The sequence below is a fragment of the Gracilinanus agilis genome, chromosome 6, assembly GCF_016433145.1.
Source record: "Gracilinanus agilis isolate LMUSP501 chromosome 6, AgileGrace, whole genome shotgun sequence".
In the NCBI taxonomy this organism is placed as follows: domain Eukaryota; kingdom Metazoa; phylum Chordata; class Mammalia; order Didelphimorphia; family Didelphidae; genus Gracilinanus; species Gracilinanus agilis.
In genome coordinates, this window is record NC_058135.1 from 131,039,050 (window position 1) to 131,059,927 (window position 20,878).

General features: G+C 34.9%; 1 protein-coding gene across 2 annotated transcripts in view; it reads left to right on the top strand.

The window, feature by feature from the left end:
* Window positions 1–20,878, top strand: part of INPP4B (inositol polyphosphate-4-phosphatase type II B) — a 483,546-nt gene that overhangs the window by 255,629 nt on the left and 207,039 nt on the right. For both annotated transcript variants that reach the window (XM_044680328.1, XM_044680327.1), the window contains exons 11-12: window positions 2,823–2,927; window positions 14,441–14,549. In XM_044680328.1, the coding sequence (XP_044536263.1) occupies window positions 2,823–2,927; window positions 14,441–14,549 (214 nt within the window). The remainder of the gene's footprint in view (window positions 1–2,822; window positions 2,928–14,440; window positions 14,550–20,878) is intronic.

Genomic DNA, 20,878 nt, shown 5'->3' on the forward strand with positions numbered 1-20,878 from the left:
TTTAGAATCTTGAGGAGGGGCAGTTGACTGGATCTTCCGTGAAGGGAGGAAGTCAATGAGCGAGCTCTTAGATTATCTAGCTTCAATATTGAAATTTAGCCTAGCATTGATATATTTACTTAAGAAATTATTATTTTAGATAGACCCTTTATATCTTCCTTTCCTAATACCACTCTGCCTTCCCTCCCTTACCTTAGTGGCTGTGGAGTTTATAAGGAGAGTGATTAGAGAGGAGTTAAATCTGTGAAGAGTTATCTAACTGACAGCATTATTTATAATTTAATCAAATCATCATTTATTCCTTTAGATAGCATTTTGTAAAACTGAATAAGGCAGGTCCTTACTCAGATTCCATCTTTACTTCCCTTCCCCCACCTGAGGTTCCTGAGATAACTAATAGGGCTTTCCTTTAACCCACCTTCCTAACAAACATTCTTCAAACAAATAAATCCTTTGTGTTTCAATAGTCCTATTTAGTGTAATTTGTCTGTTAGCTATCAAGAGGGAAGAAGAGGGAAAGAGACAATGTACTCTGAGCTTAGAGGGTAGCTGGGGCATCCATCTTGAAGGAAGGTGTTACTTCAAAATAGGTCCCTTCCTGTGAAATTAACTAAAGCCTGTTTGTTAATTTCAGTCTAGTATATTTCCCTCAGTTTGTGTTTGAGTCTAAGTCCCAGTCTGTAAGCCTGCTGTGTTAGCCTGTTTAGTTTAACTTCTCTTCTCCCAAAAAGATCTCTGTTTCCCTTCTGTGTTATACTCCTGACTTCAGTTCTATTATACCCTGAATCTCCTTTAATCCCAGCCTACCTGTAGCCTAATTTATCCACTTACCAAGTCTCCAACATCCTCCTTTCAATTCCCTTATCCCAAACACCTTTCCTCAAATTACCCTCATAACAGACTGTATCTGAACCCAGAACCTCCTGTCTCTGGGCCTGGCTGGCAATCCACTGAGCAACCCAGCTGCCTCCTGAACTAGATTATTTTAAAAGTTTATTTTAGTTCTAACATACTATGTTTCTAGAAATCAGGGTCAAAATAACCACTCTATAAGAGCTGTACATCAATATAAAGAGGGCCCAGATCATCAGAGGAAAGGCAACTTGCAGGATCAGAATGGTTCTATTAGCTTGCAGGAATTATTACTATTAGTTCGTTAATATTCACTATTAATTTTGTTGTATTTCATTTCTTAAAACAATAATATGTTAGAGACTAATTCTCTTATGTTCTTATAATAAGCCTTGCTTATTATCTCTCATCAAGCTTATTTATTAATGATTCTTATCTGTTCCTCAACTTTTGGGTAAGGTCTTCCTTTTTTTTTTACTGCAGATTCTAAGATGGTAACTTAGAATGGAATTCAATTTAATTCAACAAATATTAAATGCCTTCTGAATGCAAGTCATTGTGCTAGGATTAAAAAACAAATAAACCATAAACTGCTCTTACCCTCCAGGAATTTACTTTCCACCAGGGATTCACAACTCATATACTAATAAGTAAATGAAGAGTTATACAAAACTTTTTCAGGTGATGGAGAGTACAAATTATTTAGGGGAATTGTATAGCTTTAGTGTATAACGAAAAATCTAAGTTGAGGTCTGAAGGAAATCTAAGAGGTAAATGTGAAGAGATCCAAGGCTTGGAAACAAGATAACTGTATTTGAATCCCAATTTTAAAAATTAAAGTTATATAACCTTAAAATTATCTGAGTTTTTTCCCCCAATTTGTAAAAATGAAGATATGATAGAACTAAAATACCTCAAATACACATACTACTTGCTCACAGGTAATTGTAAACAAAGTTTTGGTAGAGTACTTCAAAAGCACTTTAAAGAGATATGTTTATTTTCTCTTTATATTGTTTTGCAAAGGTGATCAACTTATTGCCAGGAAGGAATTTAAAACATCTATATGCAAAAAAACTTGGCTTGGGGGTGTATTTTCCTATATGTATGTGTTCATATGTGTGTGTGTAGCATGGCATGATATAAAGAACACTAGAGAGGGAATTATAAGACAAGATTCAAGGCTTACTTTATTTATTCCATTTATGTATGGGCAAGTCATTATGGGCTTTCTTCATCAATTGTTTCAAAGGTTTGACTAAATGCACTCTAAAGTCATCTCTGGTTTTAATTACATTATTTTATGTTCTTGCAAATCTTTTACTGCTATTTAAACTAGTGTATATCACGACAAAAATATTTTGTAATTCCTCTTTCAATTTGTTCTATTTATTAATATGAACACTTTTCCTCTCAAAAAAATTTGGGGATGTTTTGAAAAAGGAAAATTCTGCTCAGTACAAGTATAAATTAGATGTGCTTTCTCTCATTTTCTGTGCCATTAGAACAAGCAAACATGTTTTCTCTTTCTACAGAGTTCTATTAGTCTATCTATCTATCTATCTATCTATCTATCTATCTATCTATCTTTCTGTCCATCCATCATCCATCCAGCTATCTATCTGTTTTTTCTCTCTATCTTTTTGTCCATCTATTCATCCATCTATCTTGTCTGTCTGTCTGTCTGTCTATTAAATGGGCATTAATTACTGATACATGATGACCTTATTTTAGCATTCAATATTGAAGCTACTACCTAAAGCAAACTTCATAAAATGCATTTGTCTTGTGGGTTAAATATTATTCTAGGTCTCTAAGCAGAGTTGTCTTTGCATTTCCATGCCTTCATCACTGCCCAGACTTGTAAAGAAAACTTAAGAATAGTTCTACACATGTGTTTGGTTCACATTTGCTTAAGCAGATGTTGGACTGTTCAGCTAATATTAGTTAAACCTTTTTTTATTTTTCAGGGTCATCCTTTCGATCAAGCTGTAGCAAAGGGGAGAAGACATTAGAATTCGTTCCAATAAACCTGCATTTGCAAAGAATGCATGTTCATAGCCCAGAATTAAAAGGTAAAGTGTGTTTCCCAGAGGAGCGCATGAGGGATGTGACCATTAATGCGTTGTGTGTTCTCTGATGTGGAATCATCCTCTTTGACATGATTATGCTAAAGAAGTAAGGAGACCTTGAAACAGTACATGAGGATGTACTATTATTCTAGTGAGAGTGCAGCCTCTCAAAGTAGATTTCAAAACATGGCCAGCTGGAATAGGATGGAGAGTGATCAGGCCAAGCAAATGAGACCCTGGGAGACTACTCCAAAGCTGCCAGGGCTTGTGTACCGAGGAGAGCATGGGACCTGAACAGCTGTGCTAGAAAGAATGCTGGATACACCCCCATTCCTTCATGCAGCACTAGCAGTGGTAAATGGAAGAGTTAAGCAGTCATCAGGCTGGTGTTGGAGAAAGAATCCTCTTGGCCTCATTCTGCCTCCCCTGACCCAACCCCTCACCCAGACTTAAGGTACCCTATGATGCCACAAGGATGCCAACAAACCAATCTTCACCCTCATGATTGGGCTTAGTGGGTAAAACCATCTCATCTTCACCTTACACATCAAGGAGCGTATTGCTAAGGTGGCTAGTGTCCTCTCATCTAGGCAATGAGATAAGATTCTTCTTTTTCTGCTATGATATATATTCCTGACAGGAGAAACATGCTGGTCCTTTTGACTTAAGGCAGTAAGACTCAGTGTTTAAAGTGTGCATTCTTAGGCAGTTCAATTACATCTAAGTCTTCTCATGGACAACAAAAGCTCAAAATTTGTCTTTTCTAAGCAAAAAAAAAAAAATTCTGCCTATAAAAATAGCATAAATGTTAATAGATTGAATTCCATAGAAAAGGATATAGATATTCATGTGAAGCAGGCATTAAATAAACTTGAAATTTATTTTAATCTCATTTATTTTCATGGAAAAGAACTTCAGGTTATGTTTAAGATGTTCCTGACAAATTTTAATTTTGGGGAAAAAAAAGACTCAAACAGTGTTGGTGGAGCTCTGAATGCTCTTTCCAGGCATTCTGGAAAGCAATTTAAAATCATGCCCCCAATGTCAAGAAAATATAACTATGATCCACCTATCCCAGTGCTAGGCCTGTACCCAAAGAAATCAAAGAAAGAAGAAAGGGCCTTTATTTACAACATTATTTACAGAGTCTTTTTTCTTCATAACCTCAAATTGGAAACTAGAGAGTGCCTTCCAACCAGTGAGAACCTAAACAAATTATGGTATACAAATCTAGTAGAATATTACTTTGTTCTATGAAATGATAAAATGCATCAAAGTGTCAAAGGGAACTGGAAAAACATCTATGAATTAATATAAAATAAAGTGGGCAAAGCTAGGAGAACAATTAATAATGACAATGAGATTGTAGAGACAACTCTGAAAGACTTTACAATTCTGGCCCATGTTATGATAAACCAAAGGACCAAATATGCAACACATGCATCACTCATTTCTCACTAGAGAACTGAAGAACTTTGAATGTCAAGAAAGGCATATATTTTCTTGCAGGGCCAATGTGAGAATTTGTTTTTGCTAGACCATGCATGCTTATGATGAAGATTTTGACTTATGTTTTGTTTGTTCACTGGGGAAGAGGGTAGAGGGAGATACAAATTATAGAAGCATATAAAAATATCTTTTTTAAAGAGTGGCCCTCTCTGCCTCTGACAGTGGCTATCTGCCTAAATCCTCAGTTATAATCTTGAATTTACCATTCACATTAGACCTAGACTAGTTTTTATCTTTCTAGCACTTGGCTGATAGTTCTTACCACAAAGGACCTATAGATCTAATGTTTAAAGGAACTTGGCTGCCTTTTATGTTTAGAGATAAGTTTCAAAATGAATAGATGGGGTTCAGCTAGTTGGCTTGGTAGATTGAGAGCCTGGGTTCAAATCTAGTCTCAGATACTTCCTGGCTGTGGGAAGGGTCACTTCACCCTCATTGCCTAGCCCTTACTGGTCTTCTACCTTGAAATCAATACATAGTATTAATTCTAATATGACAAGTAAAAATTTTATTTGAAAAAAAGAAAAAAGAAGAAAATGATTAGGTTTTAGATCACATAAATAGAAATAAACAAGATATAGTTTTATATGCACACACATACATATATATGTATATATGTCAAACATCTCTAATGGTGGAGGGATGGCTGGAGTTACCTGGAAATTTTAATGTAACAAACAAGTAAATTTTAATTAAAAATAATTAAAAGATCATAGATCTAAAGCTAGAAGGGACTGTAGAGGCCATTTAGGACAAACTCTTCATTTTAAAAAATGAAGACGCATAGAACAAGGGAAGTTAAAGTCATTTTTCCAATGTCAACACAATTAATTAGTATCAGAGGCTAGATTTGAACCTTGCTTCTCTGCCACCAAAGCCTGTCCTGGTCTGAAGTAGTAAAACCAACATTATGTTGTGTTTTTTAAATGCCTATAGAAGCTATTGTGTACATTCAGCCCTAATTCCATCTGAAATAAAATGAAACTCAAAACCAAGAAAATTGAGACTTTCCACTCCTTTCTCTACTCCTTCCTCATTCCAAGTATCCATGAAAATATTCTATCTGTATATATTGAGAAGGAATAGAGCCTGTGTGTCTATGTGTTTCTATTAAGACCAGAAAGTCTAAATAGAAAGTGGACTTCCCCTAGTCTTCTCTTTGTACTATCCTCTATGGAGTTTAAATCAGTCTAATACATACTAAGTACCACCATCTTCCGGTCTGCAGATTTGATTTCAGGTTACTAGATATCAACTTAAAAGACTAAGGATAGTATCTTTTCTTGTAATTTTTTAAAAGCCCTAGTTTTTCTTTTAATAATAGTATCCAAGAACAAAATTACACTTTAGATACAGAATTTTAGTTTATCCTTTAAAAAATGCTAGATAATTTCTCTTTGATTATAATTCACTCAGAATTTGGAAGACACATTTCTAACAGGAAGCCTTTATTAAGCATCTACTATGTGCTAGGTAATGAGCCAAAGTGCTAGGAATACAAAGAAAGCAAAAGATAGTTCCTACCCTTCAGGAGCTCACAGTCTACTAGGTTCAGTATCCAAATAACCACATACAAACAAAACATTTTACTCATTGTTAGAGATAATCCATGAAACTGCAAATCTGTTTTTAAAATTTTTTGCCACATAAGAGAAATAGAAAGGGAGGTGAGGAATTGTAAAGGCAAATGCAGAGTCTTATAAAATAAATTACAAGTATCATCCCAAAAGAACACTAAATTTCTTTGATTTGTCAATTATGCTTTATTGAACTCATTCAATGATGCAACTTTAAAGTTTAGAAGATGCTATAGCAAGATTTCTCATTTGAAAATGAAGATTCATCAGCTATAGAAAGATAAGCAATGTGTGATAGTCTTTGATGGTGGAAAAATCAGACAAATTGAGAAGTCTGAAAAACCTAAGGATTCTGACAACAAAGCAAAAAAGATGAAGGGAGAATATATTTCCTTCTTTGAAATCATAAAAGGAAAAATGTTAAATTCTAGGAAGTTTAACTGTTAAGGATTAGTGAGAAAGGCACTGAATTATACATTAGACTTTATTTTCTTTAGAAGTCCCTCAATATGTTGAATCTACATAATATTTAATAAGATATTTAATAACATGTTAAACTTTTTAAAAAGAAGCTATGAAAAGATTATTTTAATCTTGATATCCTGTATAATATCCTTTAGCAGCACAGTACTCTTAATTGGGGGATGTGGGGGAAATAAATGAGGTGTCAGTTTAAAAAAGTAAACATGAAACCCAATGTGTTCAGTGCTAAATCTATGAACCTAAAACTAAAAATCAATTTCATGTTATCATAGTGAGTGGAGAACTGGCTTTAGGGTAGAGGATGATCATACAGATGGATCTGCATTTTAGCAGTATTTTACTGAAATTTTAGCTTTGTAACCCATTGTCTGGCCAATCATATATTTACAGTTTTTCTGATTCAAATCTGTACTGAATTTCCATTTAATTTTCTGTTTAACAGCTACTAATTCTAATTGTGTAGCTGACTTGAAGAGTCTGCTATATAAAGTGACTCACAGGGTCATATCGGTCAAGTCTTAGTATTCCATTGGTAAGTTAAATGAAGTTAGTTAAGATTTGCCTTTTAAACTCTCAGTAAATTTTTTTGTCTCTTTCCATGTGATGAATTGCATCCCTTCCCTGCATTTGGAGGAATAGTCCTGCCAAAAGGTAGCACAAATATTCACCAAAGCTCGAGTCTGAGAAGAAAGTCTTGGTTGATAAACATAGGAGAGCTCTTTTCCCACAAAGCAGAACTAATGGTGTCACAGCTCAAAGTGACAAATGAAATCCCATCCAGTTAGTGGACGAACCTCTTGGACTATTAAATTAATTTTCCACTCTTTTTCATTATGTTAATGGAATGCAACAATTGTTCATGGGATACCCACTGCATTGAAGTATTTGGACAAGGACATGCCCCTGCCATAGTGTTTTTTTCAAAGAAATGGAAAAAAAAGTTTCCCCGAATGCAGTTGTGTTTCATTTTGATGTCAGCAGAGAATATTATACCAATGAGATATTTGTGGCATTATAATATTGTAGGCTATTTTACACTGAATGTATTACAAGTCAATGACACATTAAGATCAGTGCAACAACAGGGAGGATTACATTGGATTAAGCCCAGGAAGACCATCAGCTCAATTCCCTAGATGGGGGACTTTGGCTTCTGACTCATTCTCAGTTGAGTTCCCTTCTACAAAATGGTGCTAAAATGCTTTCAATATCTTCTCAAAATGGTTGTTGTCAGTCTCAAAAGAAATACAACTTGATGATAACTGCATCTTTTCTAAACTGCCTTGTGACTAGCACAAATGTTGGTTGAGTTGCTAGGCAAATTCAGGGTAGTATTATGATATATGTGAGTTGATTAGAAGTATAATATAGAAGAGGGAAAACATGCTGGAAACTTCCTTTCTTCCCATCTCTTAACATCAAGGTGATGCCAGTAGAGTACTTGGGTCATCCATCACATATCCTTTACTCTCTCCAGGAGCCCAGCACATACTTTTTTTCAATCATACATTTCTTTTTATGTTGTCCTCTAAGTGATAATCATTGCTCATTTTTCAAATACGGTAGCATTCTGTGACTTACAGCTATACAACACCACCTGTATGTGATTTTTGAAAAGTTAGATTTGTGTTTCTTAAGGAGGTTTGCAGTCCATTAAAGGGAAATTTATGAAATAAAATTTTATGACTTAAAATGAATTTTAAATCTTATTTGTCTTCCTAACATCCAGATAATTCATTTATTAAAACCGTTTTTTCCAAAAGATGACTTAAATTTAGACACAAACTCTTCGCCTCTTCATAGTCCATAGAACTGTTCAAAAATGAACTCTCTGGGCACTACACTGAAAATCCACCCATATGCTTTTAGTTCTTCAGTAAAGAATAACTAATGCCAGTAGGGAACCAGAGAAGAAGTGTTTCTTAAGCCTTGTATTTCATTAGTTTGTTTTTTTCATCTGATGTTATTTTTTGTGATCCCTAAGGTGAATTCATTTCTGTGGAAAATAGAAAAAAAAAAGATGATTGTTTCATTTTGAAATAGTCATATTTCTGACTACTTCCATTATTTCTGGTATTAACTATAGTGGAATTTTTTTGGAGGGAAGGAAGAAAGGAAGGAAGAAAACAAACATTTTTTTAATTACCTGTGCCTGGCATTGTGGTAATCACTTTTTAAGAATTAACACACTCAATCTGCACATCATCCCTGGGAGATTTGAACTAGGGTCATGCAGGTAGCAAAATGTCCTAGGTGGGATTTGAACTTGTCTTCCTGGCTCTATTCCCAGTACTTTGTACAGTGTATGCCCTCTTATTTAGGGGAAGTAAAAAAGAAAGATTTTGTGTAATGCTGATTTTTATTAATTTTTAAAAATTAAACATAGAAATTCTCTTGCTTCCTTTCTATTTTTCATTTCTATGCTTATCTGTAGAGATACTCTTTACTGTAGCAGCATAGATTACAAACTATCCATGCTATTTTTATTCTTGGCAATATTTTGTCTATACATGCTCCACAGGAGATCCATTCAATTGTGCTAGAATCCTTCATCAAGAATTTTTCATGTTTTGTTTTAACTTGAGCAGCTTTTGGTCTGTCCATCTGTTATTCCTTAATATTATAATTGGAAAATTCTAGTTTCTTTTCTGTAAAAGTACAGGTTGAATTATATATTTAAAATCCTTTACAATTCTAACATTCTATGATCTTCTGTTCATGCATTTTGATATTCATTAGACACAAAGAACATCATTATAACTTCTTTTTTAAAAATTCATTATAAATTTCTCAATTACATTTAAAAATATTTTTAATATTCATTATTTAAAATTTTGAGTTCCAAATTCTTTCTCTCCAATGATTCCCCTAAGAGGCAAGCAACATGTTAGTTTATACATGTGAAATCATTTAAAACACTTCCATATTAGCCATTTTATAAAAGAACACACACACACACACACACACACACATGAAAAACAGTGAAAAAAAAGTATGCCTTGATTTTCAGTGTCCCAATTTCCCCACATCCCCTCCAACATTTATTGTATGGACAATCTCATAGGTGTGATATGACTCCTCAGAATTGTTTTAATTTATATTTTACTAAATTAAGAGTGATTTAGAACATAGTTTTCATATGTCTATAGCTAGCTTTTATTTCTTCATCTTAAAACTGCCTGTTCCTATCTTCTGACCATTTACCAATTGTAGAACAACACTTTAAAAATAGATTTGATTCAGTTTATATATTTGAACAATGAGACCTTTATTAGAGGTATTTGCTTGAAAATTTTTTTCCACTCAGTTTTCTGTTTTCATTTTTAAGCATTTTCAACAGTATTGGGGGAGAACATTTGTAGGTAAGGGTAATTTTGTATGGCTGTGAGTAATAGGACAGTAGTCACCAAGGAACTAAAACTGGGAATCAATTAAAGAGTTAGAATGTGATGGTCATGAATAGGGTTTAAACAAGACATTATAAATAAGGCATAATCAAGCATAATGAGACAAACAAATATGTAAGCAATTAACTATAAAGAGAAGCAGAGTAAAGAGTGACATTAAAGGAATGGGAATATTTTTCCATATCCCACAAAGGGATGATTTAGTCATGTAGAATAGGGAAAGAACCATCAATGGACAGCCTTTGTGCTCATTCATTACTATCTTCATGTTGTCAAGAGAATGTGAGGAGTACCTTCAGAAGAATGAATAAAAACTTCTTATGGCAAACTTAAGGAAGGACAGAAATGCAAGAGTATGTGTGCATTGTGATTGTATGATTGGAGGAATAGTCACATTAATGAGTATATATAATCCCTTAGAATTTTTCTGTTTGAGGTGTTTATGTTCTTATGGCTCTGTGTGAGCACATTGACCTGTTGATGGTGGCAGGGAGGTTTTGGAGGTGTATGTGCCAGTTGGAAAGAAATTTTGGAGCCATAGTCTATAGTAGGAAAGAAGTTATTAATACTAAAAAGTCCTAATGAATCAAACAGAATATATCCTACATTGTAGGCACTTAATAAATAGCATGCTGATTACTTTATGTTAAGCATGGAGATTGAGGATAGGAATAAAAGAGGAAAATGTTGGAGATAAGTTATTTCTGTAGATGAGAGATATAGAAAAATGCATTAAGCACCAGAGTAAATGATGATGAAAATTCAAATTAGAAAGTACCCTAAAGTGAAGATCAAAGGCTTAATGTGTTTAATGTTAATAAGATGAAGTTGGGATACTAATGCACTGTTGGTGGAGTTGTGAACTGAGTCAGTTATTCTGGAGAGTAATTTGAAACTATGCCTAAAGGGCTATAAAATTGGGCATACTCTTTGAATCAGCAATTCCACAATATCTATATGTCTATGTATATATGTATATGTATAGATGAAATTTAAAAATTTTTAAAAATAAAAAGGAAAAGGGCTTTTATGTTACAAAAATATCTATAGTAGCTCTTTTTCAGATGGTAAACAATTGGAAATTGAGAAGATGCCCATCAACTGAGGAATGGCTAAATAGCTTTTGGTGTAGGATTTTGATTTAATATTATTGTGCTTTAAGAAATAGTTTCAGGATAGTTTCAGAAAAACCCGGTAAGGCTTAACATGAACTGTTTATGAGTGAAGTGATCATAACTGTACTGTAGGATAATCAGCTATGAAAGACTTAGCTATTATCAGCAATACAACGATATAAGACAACTTTAAAGAACTTATTTAAAAAAATGGTATTGACTTTCAGAAAAAGAACTGATGGATGCAGATTAAATCATACTTAATTTTTTTTTTATTTTTAAAATTTTTTCATGTCTGAATATTTCATTTTCTTTCCCTTCCTCTTCCCTCCCAGGTCCCAGATCCAATAAGCACTTCCGTTGGGTTATACAAATGTTATCACTTATACCTATTTCCATATTATTCATTTTTGCAATAGAGCAGTCTTTTAAAACCCAAACCCCAAATCATATATCCATATAAACAGATGATAAGTCACTTGTTTTTCTTCTGTGTTTCCACTACCACAGATCTTTCTCTGTGGATAGCTTTTTTTTTCTCATAAGTCCCTCTGGATTATCTTGCATTGTATTGTTCCACAGTGTTTCAATTTCTGTGTATAATATTCTCTTGGTTCTGCTCATTTCACTCTGCATCAGTTCCTCGAGGTTCTTCCAGTCCCTATAGAAATCCTCCAGTCTGTCATTCCTTATAGCACAATAGTATTCCATGACCATCATGTGCAACAATTTGTTCAGCCATTCCCTAATTTAGGGACACCCCCTCATTTCCCATTTGTTTGCCACCACAAAGAGTGCAGCTATGAATATTTTCATACAAACATTTTTATTATATCTTTAGGGTACAAATCCAATATTGATATTGCTGGATCAAAGGGTATGCATTGAATTATACTTTTATTTTAACCTTTACCTTCCATTTAAAAATCAATATTATGTATTGCCTCCAAAGCAGAAAAGTGGTAATGGCTAGGCAAGAGGGGTTAAGTAACTTGCCCAGGATTACACAGCTAGGAAGTCTCAAGACCTCCCATATCCAGCCCTGTCATTCTTTTCAATGAGCCACCTAGATGCTCCAGAAGCATACTTTTTAAAACTTTATATTTTATTATTGTTTTTATCATTTTCAGTTTATTTTTTCTTTCATAACATGGCTAACAAGGAAATATGTTTGATATAATTGCACATGTATAATCAATGTCAAATTTATTGTCTCAAGGAAGGGATATTAAAGGGAAAGAATTTGGAACTCACAATTAAGAAAATTAATGTTAATTATTTTTACATTGTTTTAGAAAAAAGCAAAATATAAAAAAAAATTCCCTTGAAAAAATACTAGATACTATGTTTACAAAATAGAATCATGGAGAATCGAAACAGAACAATAGAGAGAATGAGAGAATGTGTGAGGAGAAGGAAGTAAAGAGAAATCAAGAAAGAAGATTAGGGGAAAGTAATAAGGAAAGTCATATTACCTAAATAGCAACCCAGGATAACTAGAATATCACTGCATTATTTTCTTTCCCCATTTACAATATATATTAGCTTAAAGACAAGCTGTGCTCACAAACATATTTGGACCTTTTCCCCATCTATTAATTTTTGCTTTGAAACTTATCTACTCTTGTTTCTTACATTCATCCATAAGAGTGTGGGCTAGCATCCATGGGGTTATTGCAGTTTTCTCTGGATTGATGTGTAACCAAACAATTGTCTTGGCCCCTGAGATCAATACCAATCATCACTGGCTTTGTCCTCTTCTGTCCTGTATTCTCCTTTGGCTACTGTCATACCCTAGGAGCAAGTGACTCAAGAGCTATCGAGCTGTGCTTGACAGGAGGTGGCATGTCAGAACAGACTGCCGCAGATTGGCTGACTGATAAGCCCTCAAAAATCCATTCAGAAATCAGAAGTTCAAGTGCTACTCAGTGCCATGCGAAAAGAGATTATCCATATCCTCAAGATGAGGCTTCAAGTCCAAATGCATGCTATTGCCTTCCAGTCTTATGCTCAGTCATTTTTACATTGAGTACAGAAAAGGTTTTATCTTTAGAGGATGATCCTCAGCATCTTCTTCCTTATCAGTCCCCAAAGTTGTTACTTATGAGAAAATGTTTTTGGATCCTGCCTCTGTTTTAGGGGGAACAGTGGAGGACATAACCTGACATAACCTTATAGGTCGAAGATGAATGGTATTGAAGTCAGGTCTCCACAAGAAAACAAAGGGAGATGCTATTTTAAAGTTTCCTTCCATTTCTAAAATTCTATGAACAATTCTTTTATTCTATTTCTGGAAATATAAGTGGCTCTAAAACTTCGAATCAAGCAAACTTTTCTAGGCAGATATCTTCTGTAAATGCATGACGGATAGATGAACAATACTGCATTTCATGGAATCTTGCTTTCTGAGCTACCAAAATTCCTCCCCCTAAAATCATTTATTGTTGGGAAAGTTTCCAGATGCCCCAGGCAGAAAGAACTATGCAGATATTTTGATATCCTGAGACTAATGAAATGATATCTGTTTTCTCAACAAATGAGATCTGAAGCATAGTCCATGTGTCAATATGAAAATCCACTGATAATGGATCTAGCCTGAAATCAGGCTCCTCATTTGCCTTGTTGTTTGTTTATGGCAAGCCATTTGTGCAACCTCCCTCCCTCAGAGCTTACTTTTTACCAGAATGTAAAATAGATGGCTGGTTTGGAAGTCATAAACTAAATGTATGGAAATATGAATCACTTTCTAGATCAAGACTTTGAACGTCAATATTAATGTATTAGAAATTCGATGAGATTTCCCCATATTTCCTGTTGGCAAGGCAATGAGTCTTATTGGGAAAGAAAGATCTAGAACCTTTTGGGGTCCAATCTTTTATTCTGATAAGGAAATGCTAAAAAGAGAGGTTCTAGACAATATAAGAATTTCAGGTTATAAAGTCATACCAGTACTATACAGAAGTAGAGATAACATTCCTCTATCCATGAGCCCAGATGCATTAATTTTCAGCACTTTTTTTCTTGAAACTTTTTTTTGAAAGATGGTTCATTATCGTTGAATTTCAATGTGATTGCAAATTAGGCGACAGAAGACTCAATAAAAGGAAATACACAAAAGACCAATTTACGTGGTATCTCAGCAAGAAGGTAGAGGTAAAGGGGGAGCATATTGTTCTGCACAGCAGCCCATAATTAAGATGCAGCTATAAATCAGGGAAATATTATAAGTTGTTTAGGTGGACAGGTGGCTGTGTGGGAAGATTGATTAGCTCCTTTTGCCCCCTTGAGACTGAGGTTCCTAGTCATTCCTAGTAAATTAAGCAGCATAATTTCTCAGGCTTCCCATGGTGTGGTTGTCATTGTGTCAGCAGTATGCCCTGATGTACACGAAAGCCAGTTCCAACCTTTGACCATTTCTATTCCAGATGCATTATATGATGTCATCACAGTAGGCGCACCAGCAGCACACTTTCAGGGATTTAAGAATGGTGGTCTTCGGAAATTACTCAATCGATTTGAAATGGACAGGAGAAAGTAAGTAAAAACTGGAAAAAAAAAGATATTTCCATCAGGTTAATGTCCCAAGATATTATCTTCTAATTGGCGGTTGGTTTATGTGTTTGTGATTTGAATAAAAAAGTTTCAGTCCCAGAACGGGACTCTACTATAAGGACTGTCTTTGATAATCTCTTTTCATTTGGTGGTTTAGGATTGTTAGCTTCTCTGGTCAGCTTGAGTCAATATTAAAATAGTCTCAATGGAATTCTAAAATGGGTTAGTGGTTTGGTAATACTGGATTGTCAGAAACAGCATGTCTACCAATCAGATCATTGTGAAAGAAGTACTGTTATGCTGATTGAGCATAAATCATCAATAGGAAATGGGATGGTGTCCAGGTGAAGTTTAATGGACAACATATTGTATTTTATCCATGGATTCAGTGTAGTTTTAGGGAAAGGAGAGGGGATCTATCTAGTATAATGTGAACAAGTCAAGACACTTAATGTCTCTATGGTTCAGTTTCTCCCTAAGTATACAGAAATAATCTGTACCATTATTGGCTCACGGGAATTTGGTAAGATTAAATGAAGCAGCTTTTAATGTCTTAAGAGAAAAAAACTTTGTACATATCTTGTCTATAAAAATAATAAATTTGTAAGAAGGAAAAACGAGTCAATTCACAGGAAGCTTTTAGCCACCAGGTCTAAGACTCCAACTTCTACTACCAAAAAGCTGCCTCTCTCTCCAAAATGCTGATCAATTATACTACTCAGTGTTCCTCTCCAACAGCAGGCCCTTATCATGGCATGATTGATACATAAACTGACCTTTCCAAATCCTTCCCCATTGAGATAAAGTGTATATAGTATAAACCTCAAATATCTTTCTGTCAAACATTATTATTGTCAACTAAAAGCAGTGAAGGTTTTAGAAACAGGGCTTCCATTTTATTTACATTCCATTTCAGTAGGCTATGAGAGTGAGAAGAAAGTTCTCAGTGGTACTAAGAATGGTAAGATTGGTTCAAATTTGGCCTAGCTATGTGATCCTGGATAAATTAATTAAATCCAATTCCCTAGTCCTTGCCCTTCTGCCTAAGAGTTGTTACTATTACTAAAAGTAAGAGTTAAAAAAAGAATTATAACTAGCATTTATATAGCACTGCAAATTATGCAAAGGTTTTACATATACTACCCCATGTGATATTATTTGCTGTAAGACACAGCCTCTATACTCAAGGAAATTAAAGTCTCACTGGTAAATTTAGACATGGGCACATGTCTTGTTCTGTTCTATAAAACAAAGGGGGTCCCATCCAATTACCTCTATGGTAACCTCTGCTTCAAAAATCCCGAAATTATAAGAGAAGTAATGATAATATAATCATGTCAATATATTTAATTTTTTAAAACTCTCTAGTTATCCACCAATCCATTCATTCATTTGCTTATTTATTGTTAAGCCTTGTAGGTATTTGAAAATATCTGATATCATTATTAGAAAGGAATAGATAAAGTGTTCACTTAATCCATTTAACACCATTTCTAATGTTTCTCTGTAACTAGTGGACAGAAATTTTCATCTTGAACTTTAATGTTCTGGCAAGCTTAGCTTCGATCAAGTTTATTGTATGGAAAGGAATTGAATAAGGTATTTGGGTGATAATTTCCAGGGTTCTTTTAAAAATTTACTTGTTTTTTTTTGGTGTGTGTGTGTGTGTGTGTGTGTGTGTGTGTGTGTGTGTGTGTGTGTAATTTCTTAGTACTATGAAAATATTTCTGGCTTAGGAATCAGAAGAATTAGGTTCAAATCCCAACTGTGCCATGTTACTTACCCTTTGTGAACTAAATCGTACAATCTTTCTGGGCCTCACTTTCTTGGAGAAGATGACCACTAAGATCTCTTCAAGCCATGCATCTGTAATCCTATACTCCTGTAATTCTCACGTCTAAATAATGAGGACCTCAGTGCTTTTTTAGCTAGTAGACATCTCACAAGATCTCTCCAGCTAGACAGCAGGGAAGAGTAGGAGGTGACTGGTGGAAAACAGGGTCTATTGTGCTGAAGGTTAGAGCCACCTCTGATTCAAATAATTTGTTGTTATTACCTCAGTATTTCAAGATTGGTATGGATGTTTTGTGTTTTTTTTCCCCCAGCGGGTATTATAATGTTATGTCCATTAAATGTTAACATCCCTGAAATATTCACCACTCTCCACCCAACTTGGCCATGAACCTCCCCAGATTTAGCTAGGTTTGGTGTTCAGAAGACAGACAGGTCTTCTTTATTAATCACTAATTTTTTTCAAAACCTTTCTAGCTTGGGAATCCCTTACAGAGCTTATGTTGGCTTGGCCTAGCCTGGCAATGGATGCCGTTTTGGAAAATGAGAGAAAACAAAGGGTAGAACATTATTATCACTTCTTGACAAAAGTTGAAAACCTGTTTTTAACTTTGGGTCTGAGGAATAAGGAGATCAGATGCTAATGTCAGCAATAGTCATGTAAAACCTGGCTTCCTAAGGTCACCAGCTGGGCTTTAGTAAAGCCCAGAGTAAATATTGAAAAAAGAAAGGATTAACTATGAATCTAGTGTGTGGTTTTTGCACAACAGGGTACCATACCATGGAAAAGGAGGAATCCTTCTTTTCAAAGTATATCCTTTGATATATAAGGGTAAAGGGCTAGAAATCCTCCCTGTAGTTCTTTGGAAATACCCAAGGGCATTTCTAAATAACAACTATTATTACAATAATATTTCTATAGAGTTTTTTGCAACCTATTTTACAAACATCATCTCATTTTATCCTCACAACAACCCTGAGAATTAGATGCTAGTATTGTCTCTATTTTACAGGTGATGTAGTGTTTTTCTAAGCATAACATGGTTAGTATCTAAGTCTAGATTCAAACTCAACTCTTCCTGAGTCCAGTCCAGGATTCTCTCTACTGTGTCACCTATTCCCTCCCTTTTTTTGCACTAACTTTGCTCCAAAGTTCACATACCAAACTTTCTTTTTGTAATAAGGAAGGAATGGTTGTATCATCAGAGCTATATAGGGGAATAATTTCTGATTGAGGCCTTGCAACATAGAAGATAGAGATCTAACCTCAGAACATAATGTTCGTACCAAGCTTTTACCACATCCTGGCAATGTAAGCCTAGGCAAAAAAGAACCTCTTAGAGCAGCAAGCAACTCTCTAAGAGAGAGAAGAGTACTAATTTGAGCCATAGAAAAGGTATTAATTTGCTTTTGGTAGTTTCCTCACTAGTTACTTATAAGTGTCTTATGCCAGTGAAATAGGAGAGTGCTATTTTTATGTCTATTCCAGTCAACAACTTGACTATGTTCAAAATTTGGTTGGATCTGTAAACCATCCAACCATGAAGATTTCAGCCTAAATATATCTTCCATCTTGTGAAATTCTTGGACTTGCATGCATGCACAATAAAGTAGGCTGATAATGAAAGTATTATTCCCATTTCACAGATGAAGAAACAGAGGCAGACAGAAACTAAATTATTTTCCCATGCTTACAAACTTAGTTCATGATTGAAATAGAATTTATTACCAAATCTTCTGACTCTATGCCTGCCATTTTCATCTTCTACTTTTCATCTCAAAGACAAAAGAAAGATGCTTAATGGGCATGCAGGCTAGAATGGATAAAAAAGGTGGCACCATATGACAATGACTTGCTTTTAAGCAGTTGTATTAAATATTGTGAGAGATAATTTAGATATAGTGGAGGTACTTAAGTGGCAGAAGAAAGTACAATCTGACATCTTTGTGTGAGGTTACTTCTAGATTCTTAGGCGCTGCCAATTATATTTCTACAAAATGTTTAGAATAACTACAAAAGAAAGAAGAAAATATCATAACAAAAACCCACTGGAAAATATATTCTGGTGGAAGGACAGGTGCAAGTCTTACAGTAAGAAGGGATTTTTACATATCATCTAGTCCAGTGGTTCCCAAACTTTTTTGGCCTTCCGCCCCCTTTCCAGAGAAAAATATTACTTAGAGCCCTCTGTCACATACTATCACTGCCCCCTTACAATAATTCACCACCCCTAAATGCATCTGTGGCCATCACTGCCCCCCTGGACTGCTGCAGCATCCACCAGGGTGTAGTGGTGCCCACTTTGGGAATCACTGATCTAGTCTAACCCATTCATTTTATTTATTTATTTTTCTTTTTTATTTTATTTACAATATATTTCCATGGTTACATGATTTATGATTCCTGCCACCTCCCACCCCCTCATCCCTCCCCTATCCTGGAGCTGACAAGTAATTCCATTGGGTTATATATGTATCATTGTTCAAAACCTAATTCCATATTATTCATATTTGCAGTAGAGTGATCTTTTAATATCAGAACCCCAATCATATACCTATCGAACTACATAATTGATTATATGTTTTTTTTTTCTTTCTGTTTCCACAATTCTTTCTCTGGATGTGAATAGTGTTCTTTCTTACAAGTTCCTCTGAATTGTCCTGAATCATTGCACTGGGCTAGTAGAAAAGTCTATTACATCAATTGTGCCATAATGTAACAATCTCTGTGCATAATGTTCTAGTTCTGCTCCTTTCACTCTGCATCAATTCCTGGAGGTCATTCCAGTTCACATGGAATTCTTCTAGTTCATCATTCCTTTGAGCACAATAGTATTCCATCACCAACAGATACCAAAATTTGTTCAGCCATTCTCCAACTTATGGACATCCCCTCATTCCAGTCCTTTTGTATGTGTGTGTGTGTGTGTGTGTGTGTGTGTGTGTGTGTGTGTGTGTGTGTTTGCCATCACAAAGAGAGCAGATATAAATATTTTTGTACAAGTCTTTTTCCTTATTATCTCTTTGGAGTACAGACCCAGCAGTGGTATGGCTGGGTAAACGTGTATGCATTCTTTTAAAGCCTTTTGCACATAGTTCCAAATTGCCTTCCAGAATCAACCCATTCATTTTAGAGAAGAGGCAAAAAGAATAAGAGAAAAGTTGAGTGAATTGCTCCGAGTTTTATCAATAGGATTTAAACTTGGTCATCCAACTCCAAATCCAGCTCTCTCTCTCTCTCTCTCTCTCTCTCTCTCTCTCTCTCTCTCTCTCTCTCTCTCTCTCACCTTTTTTGTAGAATTGATTCCAAGTATTGGTTCCATGGAAGAAGAGCAGTAGGAAACTGGTGTTAAGTGATTTGCTCTGGTCACACAACTAAATAGTGTTTTACGTCATATTTGAATCCAGTCTTCAAGACAGTTCCTGTTCTCTCTATCCATGGTGCTGCCTAGCTGCCCCTACTCCCTTCTATAAAAGGAATCCCATTAAAGTCCAAAGACCTTAGATCTGCACTATCTCCATGCCAAGGTACAATGTCAAGTGAGATACTAAAATAAAACACAGCTCAGCAAGTTTAATTTTACAATCCTGACACTTCTCTGAGATAATTAACAGGCTAATTAAAACACAGTTGACCCCAAATAGGTAGTCTTAAAACACATATTCTCAGGGATCTGTTTTGTCAAATCCTGAGAGATGTCATCAAAGGTATTTGATAGCATGCAAATTTCTCCCTCAAGATATAAGCTATGTTGCTGTGTGCAGAATTTTAGGTAAAAAATAATCATAATAGTGAGACCTCTGGTTGCTTTGCCTGTTTTGTATTTAGTCAGACACTATCAATTCAATTTTAGTAGAAACTATACTCCACTAGGATCATAGCCTGAATGAATTACCCATTCATTAAAATAAAATTTATAGCATGAAAACAAGGAGCTTTTGGGCAAGGTGATGGGAGTAAATGCAGAATTGTTTCAACATCTTGCTTTTTCATCATATTAACTTATGCCCTTTGCAGTTAGCTGGAACAAACTCAGGACTCCCACTAAATAATCCTAATATAAAATACCTGCTCCATATGATGGACTCATTTAGATGAATACCTAGACAAATTGCCCTTGGAGCCTCATGATTATTATCTCCTGAAAAGTGAATATTTAAATCTGAAAAATGTATAAGACAGAAAAGAAAGAAAGCAAATGGAAATGACAATTGTAGCATAGTGGAGAACAATTTGACAACCATAATGGTGGGTCCTCATACCAAAAGGTGTTATTAGAGCATTAGGAAGTTTCTTTGAAAAGAAAGAATAAGTCAAAGAAGCTTTGTTCAACAAGTCCAAAGAGAGTGGCTAACTATTGATTAAGGAATGATTGAACAAATTATAAGAGATAAACGTAATGGAATATTATTTTGCTATAAGAAATAATGATTATGGAGAATTAATGGAAATATGGTAAGAGTTTCAGGAACTGATACCCAGTCAATAAAGCAGAAGAAAGTAATATAACCAGTGATTA